At 55.7% G+C, this 13699-nt stretch overlaps 1 protein-coding gene across 1 annotated transcript in view; it reads right to left on the reverse strand.

Moving 5' to 3' along the window:
• Positions 1-585: 585 nt before the first annotated feature.
• ARHGEF17 (Rho guanine nucleotide exchange factor 17) overlaps positions 586-13699 on the reverse strand; it is a 56562-nt gene continuing 43448 nt past the window's right edge. The window contains exons 4-21 of the mRNA XM_019744355.2: positions 11665-11781; positions 11355-11447; positions 10990-11166; positions 10642-10692; positions 10275-10384; positions 10079-10164; positions 8327-8445; positions 7778-7991; positions 7189-7262; positions 6418-6617; positions 5908-6206; positions 5153-5402; positions 4771-4857; positions 4380-4447; positions 3989-4137; positions 3372-3546; positions 2988-3257; positions 586-2098 (exon numbers count right to left, since the gene is read on the reverse strand). Of these exons, the coding sequence (XP_019599914.2) occupies positions 1902-2098; positions 2988-3257; positions 3372-3546; positions 3989-4137; positions 4380-4447; positions 4771-4857; positions 5153-5402; positions 5908-6206; positions 6418-6617; positions 7189-7262; positions 7778-7991; positions 8327-8445; positions 10079-10164; positions 10275-10384; positions 10642-10692; positions 10990-11166; positions 11355-11447; positions 11665-11781 (2736 nt within the window). The 3' untranslated portion in view covers positions 586-1901. The remainder of the gene's footprint in view (positions 2099-2987; positions 3258-3371; positions 3547-3988; positions 4138-4379; positions 4448-4770; positions 4858-5152; positions 5403-5907; positions 6207-6417; positions 6618-7188; positions 7263-7777; positions 7992-8326; positions 8446-10078; positions 10165-10274; positions 10385-10641; positions 10693-10989; positions 11167-11354; positions 11448-11664; positions 11782-13699) is intronic.

The following is a 13699-nucleotide window of genomic DNA, read 5'->3' on the forward strand; positions in this document are numbered from 1 at the left end:
TGTTGGCCTTTGCATTCTTGTCTGATGTAATGGCACGCTCTTTGGACCAGAAATCAGATAGACTTGAATTCTACCCCAGCTCCAAAGCCTGACCTCACCTTGGTGTGTCAGATTCCCCAGCTTCACAAGAGGTCTTGCTGGGGAATAATTTCCTGGAGGAGCTGTGGATATGCTTGCTAGTCGCCTAGTGTTTTACTTGCAGTGTACGTTCAGCTTCAGATTCCCAAGCCCCACCCCAGACCTACTGACCAGCTGAGGGGAGCCTGGGAATGTGCATTTACATGGACATATAATTGTGTCATGCTTTATACTTACACATGAATCTGGAAGGAATACTAACACCTAACCCTGGTTACAAAGCACTGGACTACTAGCACAACCCCTTGTTTTCCTGACGAGGAAACTACAGTCCAGATAGGGACAGTGACCTGACTGGGATAACACAGCAAGTGACTGGCAGTCTCACCATCCCAGCAGCACTCTTCTGGGTCTCTGAGGCCTCCCTTCTGCCCAAGTGAGTGGGTGTTGGGAGGCCCACACAGCTGGGGAGCCCCGAGGTTGCTGGCAGGCCACTGTGGCTGCCGATGGGGAGCAAGAATTTGGTGTTTCTATTTATTGACTTTAAAATTCACCATTCAAGGAAAGTTAATACATGACTGGTAGCAAGAGAAACATAATCTAAGACCGCAATGACCCACCCACCCCAAACAAACACAGAACCAAACAAACCCTATCTGAAACCAGACCTTTGGAGCCATAGCTGAAGAAGCGAGGGGGCAGAGGCTCAGACTGGCTCCTGCAGTCCGGAGGCAGGAGGCAGCCCTCGCACCCGATTGGAGAGGCCATGTCCAGCCCCTCAGCCTTGGGTGTCCTTCCTGGAGGGGCTGCCTCTGGCAGGAGGGGTGTGAAGAGAGGGATTCAGTGGTCAGAGTGAGGGGGCTCCTAGGTCCACCCTCCCAAGGTGACCATGTGCCAGTGCATGAGACACAGGGGCTGGGGAGCAACTGTGAGGAGAGCAAGCGCCCGTTCTCTTGCCTGGTCAGGCCAGGGGAGAGCCTGCCCAAGGCCCTGTCAGTGTTCCCAAATGTGGAAGCCACTAAAGGCACTGCCGACAAACTAGGAAATGCCAAAGCCTGAACAGGCCTGCCAGATGGGAGTCACTGCCCCCCAATGGTCGTCTTGTTCTGGATAATTGAGGGGACGTGGTCCCTGGCTCTGGATACTGGAGAATGGCCCAATCAGGATGAGGCTGTGGAAAGTGTATGTTAAGCAGCCAGGTTTTAGTGTCCTGAACATGCAATGTGTGTGTGTGTGTGTACACACATGCGTGCATGTATATAACAAGGGGGGATTGGTCCCTCTGGGAAGGCTTGGTTAGGGTCCTGGGTGGCCCCCAGGGCAGGAATAGGGTTTTTTTCCTTCTGTCATTTCCTCCAATCACCCCCTGCCCCAGGTCATTGCATAAATAAGTGCTTGGGAAGGTACACATCTAAAAAGAAACATAAATACTGTACACGGGAAAGGATTCTGTCTCCCAGCCCTCCCACTGCCCCCAGAAAACCCTCCAAATATTGCACATGGCACTCCCCAGCCCCATGGGGTCCAGGCCCGGCCGTGTCTTTGGTAGAAGCTCCAGGGACGAGGTCCTGGGCAGCCCACGTGCCCCCCACCCCACCCCCATCATGACTGGGAGCACCAGAGCAGCCAGAGGATCGGGAAAGGCCTTGGTGCGCTGGCCAGGTGTTCCATCAGGAATGCTTCTGCAAGGATGGGAGGAGCCCATGCAGGCACAGGTGAGCCCCTGGTTGGGCACTCCTGGGCAGAGTCTGTGTGTGGGCTAGGAAGAGGCAAGCAGGCTGAGGGCAGGTGGGCGGACACGTCCTGAGCCACAGTGGACAGGGTCACACCCTCCACAGGAGGAGGTGGTTTGTGCTGTCATCTCGGCCCACAGTCTCACTGCTGCCGCCACCCCCACTGCTGAGTCGGAAGTCCTCATAGCCGTCACCTCCACTGATAACTAGCATTTTAGGCCTGGCTGAGGTGGGTCCTCGGTGCCGTGGGGAGTCCCGATGCTCCAGCGATGGCAGCTTCTCAGGACCTGGGGACCAGAGGGAAGGATCTGTTAGCCCGGGGCAAACGGTGGCTGCACTGTCTATCAGGGTCTAAGGTCCCATACCCCAGAAGATAGAAAGATATGCACACTTCCTGTGGGGGATCCCACTTCATGTTAACCAAGAGCTTCCTGTTTGGGAAGGTATGTCTACTCTCTGGCAGTTAGACAACTTCTTACCTCCTGTCCATATTTTCTAGTCAGGAGTGACGTAACTTCCCACGCCACACCACTTTCTCTCTTGATTACTGCATATATACTGTTCTCCTCATACTCATTTCCTGCTTCCAATGGCCCTTTGCCAGTTAGGTAGCTTAGGTCTTCTCTGCACGGAGACAACTCATGACCAAAGCTTTCCTGCTTCCTGGTTCCCACATCACTTCCTCTTGGGAATATGGTTTCCTGCTCTGCCAAAGCCAAGACTGTGCTAACTGTTGCCTCCTTGAAGCACATCATTTCCTAACATATTTCACTTTCTATATATATTTTCACAGTCCATTTACTGTCCTATCTGTCATTCTGCTCTCTGTTGCTATTTCTATTTCCTGCTCTGCACATCACTTCCTGCCCTAGATATCATTTCTAGTGGTTTTATTTCCTGTTGTACATATCCCTTCCTGTACCATATTCTAATTCTTAGCTTATAGTTCACTCCATCTCCCATGACAATTCTTTGGATAGACTTTTACACACACACACGCACACGTCATATCCTAGATTTTATTTTGGAGTTTCCATAGCCTACTTCCTATAACATATGCCACTTCCAGCTCTGTATTACACTTTCCTCCATCTTAACTCTCTTCTGGCAGGAGCGTGGGGAGTTCTAACCCCAAATTCCAGGAACCCTGGGGTGGGGTAGGATGCACAGACCCACCTGTGTCTGGGGGAGGTGGTGGGGTTGGGCAGAGCAGGTTGAAGCCATCTGGCAGCTGGACTGCAGCCAGGAAGCGGACGTGGCCAGTGTGTCCCTGGCCTAGGCCAGTGGGGCTGAGGGGCGCTCGAGGGCAGCTGACAGTACTGGGGGACGTGGGCATGGTGAGCACGACGCCAGCACTAGTGCCCACCCATAGCAGCTCTTCACAGACCAGCAGTGCGGTGATCCTCAGGCAGGCGGCCTTGTGCTGCCGGATGATGGCATCCGAGCCTGGGGTGGGAGACAGACCAGAGCTGAGGCTGCATCCTGGTGCTGGCTCAGCCTCCTCAACGACAGGACAAAAAGGGTCCAAGGGAAGAGACAGTGGTAGACTGAGGTCCGTACCTGCCAGCATCCTGTGCACGGGAGGTGTGACGTCTACCTCTGCCAGCTGCTCGAAGGTGTCTGGATGGTAGAGACACACGTGGGCACTACCTTTCAATGTCACCCACACACCCAAGCTGGAGTCCACCATGCAAGCCACGCTGCGGCTGGAATCCTGTCCCACGTAGAATGTGTGCTGGTGGTGGTGGTGGGGTGGGATAGAGAACAGATGGGTGACTGGCAGACCTGCCTTCCCTGGCCCCTCCCTGCCTTGTGCTTCACCAGTACCCACCCCTCCCTCCTTACAACTCACACCAAACCTCTCCACAAAGCCCACTTGGACTGACAGCAAAGGCAGCCTTGTTCCTAGGTCTGGATGACTGACTTATCAAAGATGGTTTCATGAGAGCCTCCCCCACTTACTCCTCAGGAATTAAAATGGGGGTGTCCTTTCCCCATGAAACTTGAGTGATTTAATGATCAGAGAATGTCAAAGTTTAAAGGGTTTTCAGAGAAATCACTGGCCTCTTCCTAGGCCGCTGGATATTTTTCTATGGCCCCCGTAAGTCTCATCTCTTCTGTGAGCCTGGCTCGCCCCATCCCCAGTTCCCTCCCACTCCCGCCACCTCCCGCGCTACCTCAAGCTGCAGTGTGTCGGGGCTCAGGACCAGGATTTGGTTCTGGCAGCCGCACCACAGCCGCCCCCCCACAGACACCATCTTAGTGATGCTGCTCCCCTGGGCACCCAGGGTCACCGACTTGAAGTTCTGGGGGTCCCAGAAACGACCTGGAGTAGGAGTAGGGTAAAGAAAACAGCATATTCAGTCCAGGGTTGCATGTGAGCCTCACCCTCTCCTGAGGGTGCTAAGAACCCCATTTATAAATGAGGACACCAAGGCCCAGAGAGGGCCTGGGAGTTGCCCAAGGCCACATCTCCAGACGCACAGCCCCAGACCCCAGCCTCTCTCAGGAGAGGGCTCCAACCTCAGCAAGGGACTCCAGGAGAGCGGGGCAGGGCTGGGTACGCACCTGCTTCTCTTTGGTAAACGACAAGTTCCCCATTAGCCAGAGACACAAACACCTGGTTATTCAGATACCTAGGTGGGAAAAAGGAGGAGTCGTCAAGGGCTTCCGGAAGCCAAAGTAGGTCACCTGGGGCCAAGGGAATCACAGACAGACGGCTATGGTTTCCGAGAGTCACCTCTCCAGGTGGAAGACCCTAAGTCTAGGAAGGACCAGTGACTTGCCCAAGGTGACACAGTATGGGGGAGGCACAGCTAGCCTAGGGCCAGGCCTCTGGCCTCCAGCCTCCAAAGAAAGGAGGGGCCAGTGGAGCAGAAGGACCTGGGAGGACAGAAAGAGGCCTGCATGTGCCGCTGAGAAGGGTCTGGACCGGAAGGGCCACCTGGGGGCGCCTTACAGGATGCAGGTCACAGAGGCTGTGTGCTGGAGCTTCATGCTGTTCCTGCGATCGCGGATGCTGTCGGAGGACTGGTACACGTGGACACTGTGGATCAGGAGTGTGCACCTGTGACACGCGCTGGGGCACAGCAGTCCTGAAGGCATCCCTCCACCTCTCACCTCCCCCACCACTTCCTCCATGCCCGGTGCCTGCCCAAGCTCCTGAGGTCATCCATTAGCCTCCCTATGGGTTTCAGACCCACTGGCAGCCCTGGCTGGCAGTACCCCTGGGGCCTGACCCAAAGACCCTCCCGCTTCTGCTAGAAATCAGGCTACCATCTGATTTCCAAAGCAGGGAGCTCAGGGCTCTGGCACTGTGCCCCTGCCCCTCCCATCCCTACCAGCCATCCTCAGTGCCCAGCCACACGGAGCTCTGATAGGCCTCAGGGTCAACGCTCAGTAGGTCCTCAAGGCTGCCCCGGGTGAAGGAGCCACGGCTGGAGCGGCGGAGGGCTCTCCCATCCATTGGGCTGGTGCCGCAGGGACCTCCAGGCCCAAAGGAGCCAGACAGTGGTAGGAAGCCAGGCTCTTGCTCCTCCTCTGAACTGGTTGTCTCTGCCGTAGCTTCCTTGGAGCTTGGGGTCTCCTCGTCTGAGGGAGACAAAGGTGTCTATCTCCATTCCCCTCTGCCAGGCCTGTGCCCTGATATTTTCCTAGGCCTCAGTCTCCTCTCAATGCATCCCTTCTGGCCATGTCCCTCCCAAGGGCTTTCCACAGCTGTTCTCCCTACCGTGAGACCTCTGCATCAGCTCAGGCTGCTCACTGACCGCTTAGTGCTACAGGTTCCTAGTCCTAGCACGGCCCCCTCCAACCCGCCACCATACTATGGACAGAGACCAACCACTCCACCCCCTACTCCATCTTCCTTCACTCGGCGGTCATTGCAGGGTCTTCAGGATCTGGCCTGCCTGTCCTGGGTCCTTGGTGCCACCCCCTGCCCCCCTTGCTGGCTCCCACCACTCGCTCTGTGTGCTAATGTCCTGAAATTGATTCCATGCCTCTGCTAGCATGGGTCCCTCCTCGCCCATCAGTACCCACTGGGCTGTCCTCTCATCTGGGCAGTCCACACTGCCTGACGGCCCCCAGTTGGACTCACTGCCAAAGCTGGAGGAGATGGTGGATCGGCTGGCTTGGCTCTGCAGCGTCCCTGACGGGCTAGGTGAAGACTCATCGTCTGAGTCGCTGTCAAAGGGCACCAATTCCGGGCGGGGGTCACTCTCCGTGGGGCCTGGCGCCATCTCGAGGCCGGAGCCGGCAATGGAGATGTGCAGGCAGGCCTGGGGTCCTGGCTCTGCCAGCGTCACTGCTTCTTCCTCTGAGGCCTCGACATCCATTTCCGGCCCAGTGGTCTCAGGTGCCGACTCCTGGGGGCTCTGCAGCGACGAAGGCTGCTCCCTGGAATGAGGATGGGGATGAGCGCCCCTAAGAGCCCAGGCTTGGCCCCACTCATCAGCAAGCCCACCAGGCCCCGGCCCACGGACACGCCCTAAAGGCCTGCCACATCCACTGAACACGCACATGCCCACAACCACATAGGGGTCACCTCGGAGTGTTGAAAGTAGGGACTCAGTGCAGCAGCCCCACCCACCACCATGCCATGCCTCACCGGTGGCAGCGCGGCTGCAGCCCAGGCACCGCCCCAATGCAGAGGATGCGAGCAGAGCAGACGGCGATACAGGCCTCCACATCTGGCTCGGCGCGGAGGCTCAGCAGGCACACCTGGCCCACGTAGCCATCGCTGTTGCACACCCACACTTCCGGCGCGGGTTCGGGGCAGCTGCTCAGGGTCGGGGCCGCACAGGAGAACTGTGAAAGGTGCCAATGGACAGGGGAAGGTGAGTGGAGGAATTGCTGCTAGCTCTCCGTTGCTCTCCAGGCCCACCAGCAGGACAGAGGGAGGGGGAGGCAGGCCCACACGGGTATGTGGATTTCCAACGCACCCCTCTGCATATGTGTACACATACAGCACACGGGACACTCTTTACATATCAAATGCACACATGCCTGTCTTACAGGTATCCTCCATTCGTGCATGTACATATATACAGACCCCAAATATAATGTATATGCATGTACCAAACAAGAAAATAGTAACCTTTGTTCATAGGTATACGCTCATACAAGCACATAAATTAGATACTTTCCATCAGTTGTAGAGGCTTTACTCACATGCACGGATACAGACATGCATAAACATAGCCACATGCATGTGACACGTATGCAGTGTCCATGTGCATGTACAGAGAGCTGTACACTCAAAGACATAGGGAGCAGTTATAATATTCAAGACACGTGTATAATGTACACAAAACAGGACACACGACCATGCGCTGGCTTTGAATATGCGCACCCACACGACCCAGGTACATATACACACCTGCATGCCACTGCGAGTTTTCATGATGGGGATGGCCTTCAGGAACTCAGGGTCTAGGCAGCTTTTGTTGGATGCTACAGTGGAGATGGACAGACAGACAGACACTGCTTAACATCCACCTCATCCTGGCCCTGACCTTGCCCATTTACCTGCTTGTCTCTGGCCTCCAGTTCCCACCTGTACCATGTGGGACGTAGACCCAGGGGCCTCTAAAGATATTCTAAGCCATGGACCTTGATCAACAGCTGTCCCTGATCCAGGCCTCCTCTCAGTGAGTGTGTGTGGGTGTGTATGTGTATGTGTGGGGGGTGTGGTGGTGGTGGTGGGGTGGCCATCCCACGATGGGGTCCCTGATTTAAGCTGACCCCCTCCATGGAACCCCCTCCCATGGAACCCCAGGGAGGCCTTGGGGAATCCCAGGCTTTACTACGCAAGTCTTAGTCCACCCTCCCACCAGCAGGGACTGGAGCTCAGGACGTGGCAGCCCTAGGATTTCTGGCTCCTGATGTCCCAGACAGGCTCAAGGTGCTGCCCACTGCCCACCGCCTGGAGGTTCTGGAGGAGGTTGCTGGCATGGGCCCTGGCTTACCCAGCTTCCTCTTGGCCTCGTCGAAGGCCTGCTCAAAGCCAAGGCGGGCGTCAGGGTGGGGAAACTCGAAGATGAAGGAGTCAGTGCCCTCAGGCCTCGTAGTACACAGCTCCAGCTTAGTAGGAGGGAAGGAAAGTGCATAGCACAGCGCCTGCTTCTCTGACAGGTCCCGGTGCATGGCGGCTGAGAGGTCCCGCAGCACATCGTCCAGGCTCTGTGGGGCAGAGGCCCAGGCTCAGGCCCCAGCATCGTCCCACAGCCTGCTCCTGCCCCAAAGATGAGTATGGGGACTTCCAGATGGAAAGTGGGACTGTCTTCCCTCTTAGACCAAAAGGTAGACTGGATTCCCCCAGATAGGATGGGCCCTCTCCACTCCCTCAGCTGGAGATGGAACTGTGTCTCCCTTTCCAGGCTTGGAACACCTTACTTCCTTCAGATGGGGTAAGGCTGCATGTGCCCCCTTAGATAAGTGACCGGGATGTCCTCTCCCTCAGACCGGGTTAGGGACCCCCACCCCCAACCCCCCAGCCTCAGGCAGAAGGCGCAGACCTGGTGGGGGAAACCAAGGCTCTCAGATAGCTTGCTCATCTGGCACAGGGTGGTCAGGTCCTCGTCTAGGCGGCTGATGGCCTTCTGGATGTTCTCCCGATTGGTGACTTGGGACGCCCCTGGTGGGGATACAAGAAGGCCATGGACAGAGCCAAAGACAGACAAGGTCAAGCTTGGAGAGACACTCCTCCCCTCACCACACAACTTGCAGCTGGGCGTGGGAAGTAGTCTGACAAACAGAGCTTGTAAACCCCAAGTGCCCAGCAGGCAGCTCGCAGAGAAACCCCAGGCCTAAGGGCAGGGGACTGGGCCTAAATCCAGAGCTACGGAGCACAGGGTATTGGGCCCTTGGAGAACTCCCTGGAAGAGCACAGAATAAACAGCAGACGGCTCTGTAGGTTATACAGGTGCCAGCTGACAAACTGGCCGGCTGCAGTGGTGCAGCCCCCATGAGGAGTTGGCTGGGCAGGCAGAGCCTTGGGCAGTCAAATTTGCTGATTACAGGACTCAGCTCTTCCACAAAGGGGGAAGCAAAGAGCTGATGCCCTGGATTTCTCTGATTTCTCTGGTCCTGTCCTGTACCTGACCATGTCCAAGGAGCTGGCCCTACAGGTCAGCTTAGCATCCTCCACCCCTGTACTGCCTGCTAGGGGTGCACACCCTGGACCAACAGCCCACAATGGGCAGCACAGAGAGCAGCAGTGTACTAGACAAGCCAGGGCTGGGGAGGGAAACAATTCCCCAAGCTCCTACCACCTGGGCAGCCACATGTTCCTCTGCATGACCCTGCCCCACACCTGGCCATAGCTGATTGGTGCTGGACTGGACTGGACACCTGACCTAAGTCATTTTATCGACTATCCTGTTCTTTAGCGAGAAGAGATGATTGTATTCCTACACAGGGGCCCATGTGGGACAGGCCTGGGTTCACGGAGGGGATGAGCGAACCCCTTCACCTTGAGGACCACCCCAGGTGAGCTTAGGGACAGAGTCTGGGCCTGAACTGCCTGCCACCCACAGGTGCCCACACTACCATTCTAGACCAGCCACCCTACTCAAGAAGGTGAACAGTGGGACCTGGAGCAGCTATAGGGCCCAGAGCGAAGGTGAAAAGGCTGAGATGTAGAAAAGGGCGTGACAGACCATGGTAGTTATAAGACAGCTGAACGGTGAGGAAAACAGGCCAAGAGTCGGAGGGAAGGAGGGAGGGAGGAGAGAGAGAAGAGGGGGAGAGAGAGAGACAGAGATACAGAGAGAGAAACGCACATAAACACACACACAGCAGCAGGAATGGGCGGGTCTCTGAAGCGGCATCAGCTTCTGACAATCTCAGCCCCAAACAGCACAGATTTTTCCAACCAGCCTTTTGCTTGAACTACCTTGAGTATCTATTCCTTATGCACAAAACTGCTCAACCCAAACAGTGCACCATCATCTAACACGAGGTGCTTACATGAGTTTGTGCAGAATCAATGGCTAATTACGGCACATGGTACTCCCTGTACTACCCCAGCCTAACCCACCTGCCAGCGAGGTTAGGTCCCCGCCTAGTCAGAAAATGGTCTGCATGGAGAGGTCCTGGACTGGTTCTGTGTGTACCAACCAACCCCTTACGCTGGACAGGAAAGTGAGGCCCCAAAGCAGAAAAGGAGATGGACAGGCAGCCAACCTGGCCCCAGCTCAAATCCTCAAGGGCTTCTCAGAGGAAGACCCTAACACACAGAACCCCGGGCGGGTCTCAGTCAGGCCCACCTTTGATGATGTCCGCGTCTTCCAGTGGCAGCTTCCACAGCAGCTTATATTTGCTGGCCGTGTCAATGACGCTGGCTGCCGTGTACCTGTGGGGAGCCAAGGGGAACTCTGGCCAGGGCAGGGAAGTGGGACCCATGGAGGGAAAACTGCTCCCCACTTCCTGAGACCCCCCCCTTGCCAGGCCCTCGCCACTCACAGGCTCATGGAGCTGCGCCGCAGGGAACCTGATTTCCGCTTCAGGGTGGTGCAGACGATGAGGTCCGTGAACAGGAAGAGGGACCGGTCCTTTTTGCCGCCAACTGCCTTCTGTGGGGCCCGAGGCAGGATTCAGGCCCAGAGGCCCACCCTCCTGCCCACAGTACCCAAGGGGACAGCCAGGCCCAGGGAAGGGTGAGGGCTCTCCCCCAGCTGCCCAGAGGCAGAGGCCGAGTTGGGACTCGACCCAGGGCTCCTGTTGGAGTGGAAGAGCAGGGAGAGCCGTGCGCAGCAGGTATGAGCAGAAGTGTGGACAAAGTTGGGGGGGAGTGGGAACAAACAGGCAGACAACACAGGGCACTTCTTACCACTTCAGTGACCATCTCCTGCCTCAGGAACCGCCGCATAGGGGCCTGGAGCTGTGGGGCAGGAGGGACAAGGTATCTTGAAGGCTAGTTATTAATTGTCACCCCCTCCCCAGACGCTGGTGACCCTTTGACCCCACTGCATGGGCCAGGCCAGTGGAAGCAACATCCCATCCCCCCTCCCAATGCTGTCAGGTCACGAGTCACATGGCTAGAGACGGATGTGGAAAATACCACAATGCAAACACACTAGGGGACACCACTGTGGGTGTGGACATGGCCACAAGTCCAGGTGCCACAGATGGACACAGGTGTGTGTGTGGGGGGTAGGCAGAGCGGGGCTACACGCACGTCGTCCATGCCCTCGATGTGAGCCTCGATCTCCTGCAGCACTCGGGCGTGCCGCTCCGCCTCCTCGGCACTCCGCACGCCCTTGTTGATGCGTTCAGCCACCTGCTTGATGTTTCGCTGTGCGTCCAGCAGGAGTGGGTGGTCCGGGTGGTCCTCAGGCGTGTGCTTCAGGAGGTCCTGGGGTGAGAATCAGGACCAGATCGGCCTGCTTAGCTGCCCTCGCCAGGCCCTAGAGCCTCCCACTGACTCTGGAGCCAGAAAGGACTTCCTTTTCTACCTGACCCCTGGGGACCCAGCCACAGAGCCCGCTGCATCCCCACGTGCCTCCAGGCCTTGCCCACCTGCCCACTCAGCCCCATGCCCACCTTCACCAGAAGCTCATAGCGTGGGATCCGCTGTACAGGCTTGATCATGAGGTCGGAGAGTGCCTGCTTTTCCTTGTTCTCACGCATGCTTTGCTGAAATCCAAAACAGGGCAGCAGGGCAGCCGTGTGAGGAAAGACATGCAAAGAAGCGAATGTCCAGGGACCGGCTCACAGGAAGCCCCAGCTCAGCCTGAGGGCAGAGGCTAACCCACTGGCTAGAGCTGTGGTGCCCGGGGTGGGAGCTCCTGGGGACCCCAAAGCTGGCCCCCGGTGAGGGGGGCCGCCATCCCCCTGCCCTGGCCCACAGTACCTCCAGGAACTTGAGAAAGGCAGGCCTCGCCTCCTTAGCCACACGCACGGCATCCTTTGCGTTGAGAAAGTTATCAATATAGGCAGAATAAATGTTGACCAGGACATCCTTGGAGAACTGTGGGTGAAGAGACAGGTTGGGACTCTCAAGGGGCCCCTTACCCCACCTCACCCTGTCCTGGTTTCCATCAATTCATGAGCCAACATCCTTTCCTCCACCTAGAAATGATATAGTTTCTGAGATCAGGCATGTTCTCCTGTGTCGTGTGTATGTGTTGTATGTGTGACTGTGTGATTAGATGTGTGCATGTGCAGATATATACACATGTGCATCTTATCCGTGTGTGTGTGCACGCGCGGGCATGTCTGTACATGTGCCTGGATGTGTCCTGTGAGCTCACGCCAGGTTTTCTCGCTTCCAAATGGGCATTTCCATCCCCTGGTCTCCAACAGCACCAAGTCCAGCCAGCCAGGTCCTCTGAGTGACACAGACTCATTCCAGCTGCTTGGCCTCTGCTCATGTAATTCCCTCCACCAGGAATGCCCTCCCCACATCTAAATCTCACCCACCCTCAGGGCTAAGCTCTAGTTCTGTCTCTTTCAGGAAGCACTCCCAGCCCTGACTAGGGCTCTGACTGGAACTACACCTGGCCTCTGGCCTCCCCTAATCCCCAGGACAAATCTTCCCTCTCCAAGGACACAGATGTCCCTATCCCAGTCAAGCCCCGCGTGGGGCAGGGCACACAGCTGGTGGCTAATGCCTACTGACCAGCTGATGACTGGGCTAAATATGGAGGTTCCTGGTCAGAAGCCCTGGCTGGGGGTTGGGCCATCCTAATTCCTGTCTCAGCTGAACCACGGATGGACTAGGTGACCTGCGGTGGTATTTCTGGTCACCCCTCCCCCCCGCTCCCTGGGCCCTAGGCCTCCAAGCGCCTGTGCCTCTAAGAAACCAATTATCCTCCCTCCCTGCCCCCAACTGTGCTGCAGCACATAAGCTGAAGCAGCTCAGGGAGGAAGGTGGCCCCCACCAAACTGCCCCCATCCTGGGACAGCCTGTCCTATGCTGACCCCTCCCTGGGGGTCAGGGCATCTGTTATAGCCCATGATCAGCATCAAAATCTGAGTGACACTGAAGATAGTGATGGGCTAGAGATGTCAGCACTAAGCTGGGGTCCCATCACCACCAGGCCACGGTTCTCATCACATCCGTTTCCTTCTAAGGCCTTCATAGGCCCAAGGCCCATTCACAGCATCACAAAGACATGAAAACACACCCACATCCCATTAAAAATAGATAAGATTTCTTTTTCTTCCACTAGTATATTTTTAGGAAGGAGTTTTGCAATTTTGCTTTTTGAGATTATTTGGCTCTGAGTAACCATTTAGCTTGCATTTGGCTATAATTTATCCGTCATCATCATGCATTCTTGGGAATTCTGGCAAAAATAACACAATGTAACTTCAACTTGTTCAAATGTAATTAAATTCTTATAAATGAATACTAAATTTAACGATTAAAGAAAATGGCATGTTATATTTCACAAACACTTAATTAAATGTTTATTAGTTTTGCTTTTCGAAGGTCCCAGTCACTATTGTAGGATCTTGAAAAGCTCAGAGGCGGAGGGCTCGCCTGCGGTAAAAGGGTATACAGAGTGGGGTACAGCCTGGGCACTGGAACCAGGTTTCTGGGGGTTGAATCCTCCACCACTTACTGGCTGTGACTTTGACCAGGTTATTTTATCTCTCTGTGCCAGAGTCATCAACTTTACACTCGGTAATAATCACACCTTCCTCCTAGAGTTGTTGATATATATAATGTATGCAGACTAATGCCGAGCACATAATAAGTGCCAGATATTTAGGCTTCTTGTTAACACGTTGCTTACAGCGGGGTTTAAATCCCTCGTGAAGATTCTCGTGATCCGTACGCAACGTGTTAAAATACGTGATAGAGAAAAGAGCTAGTCAGGCAGGGGTTGAGAATATGTGCTCGTATCCCATTGAGGTCTGGGTCAGCCTCAGCACCAGCT

The sequence above is a fragment of the Rhinolophus sinicus genome, linkage group LG06 (genome assembly GCF_036562045.2).
Source record: "Rhinolophus sinicus isolate RSC01 linkage group LG06, ASM3656204v1, whole genome shotgun sequence".
NCBI classification, from domain to species: domain Eukaryota; kingdom Metazoa; phylum Chordata; class Mammalia; order Chiroptera; family Rhinolophidae; genus Rhinolophus; species Rhinolophus sinicus.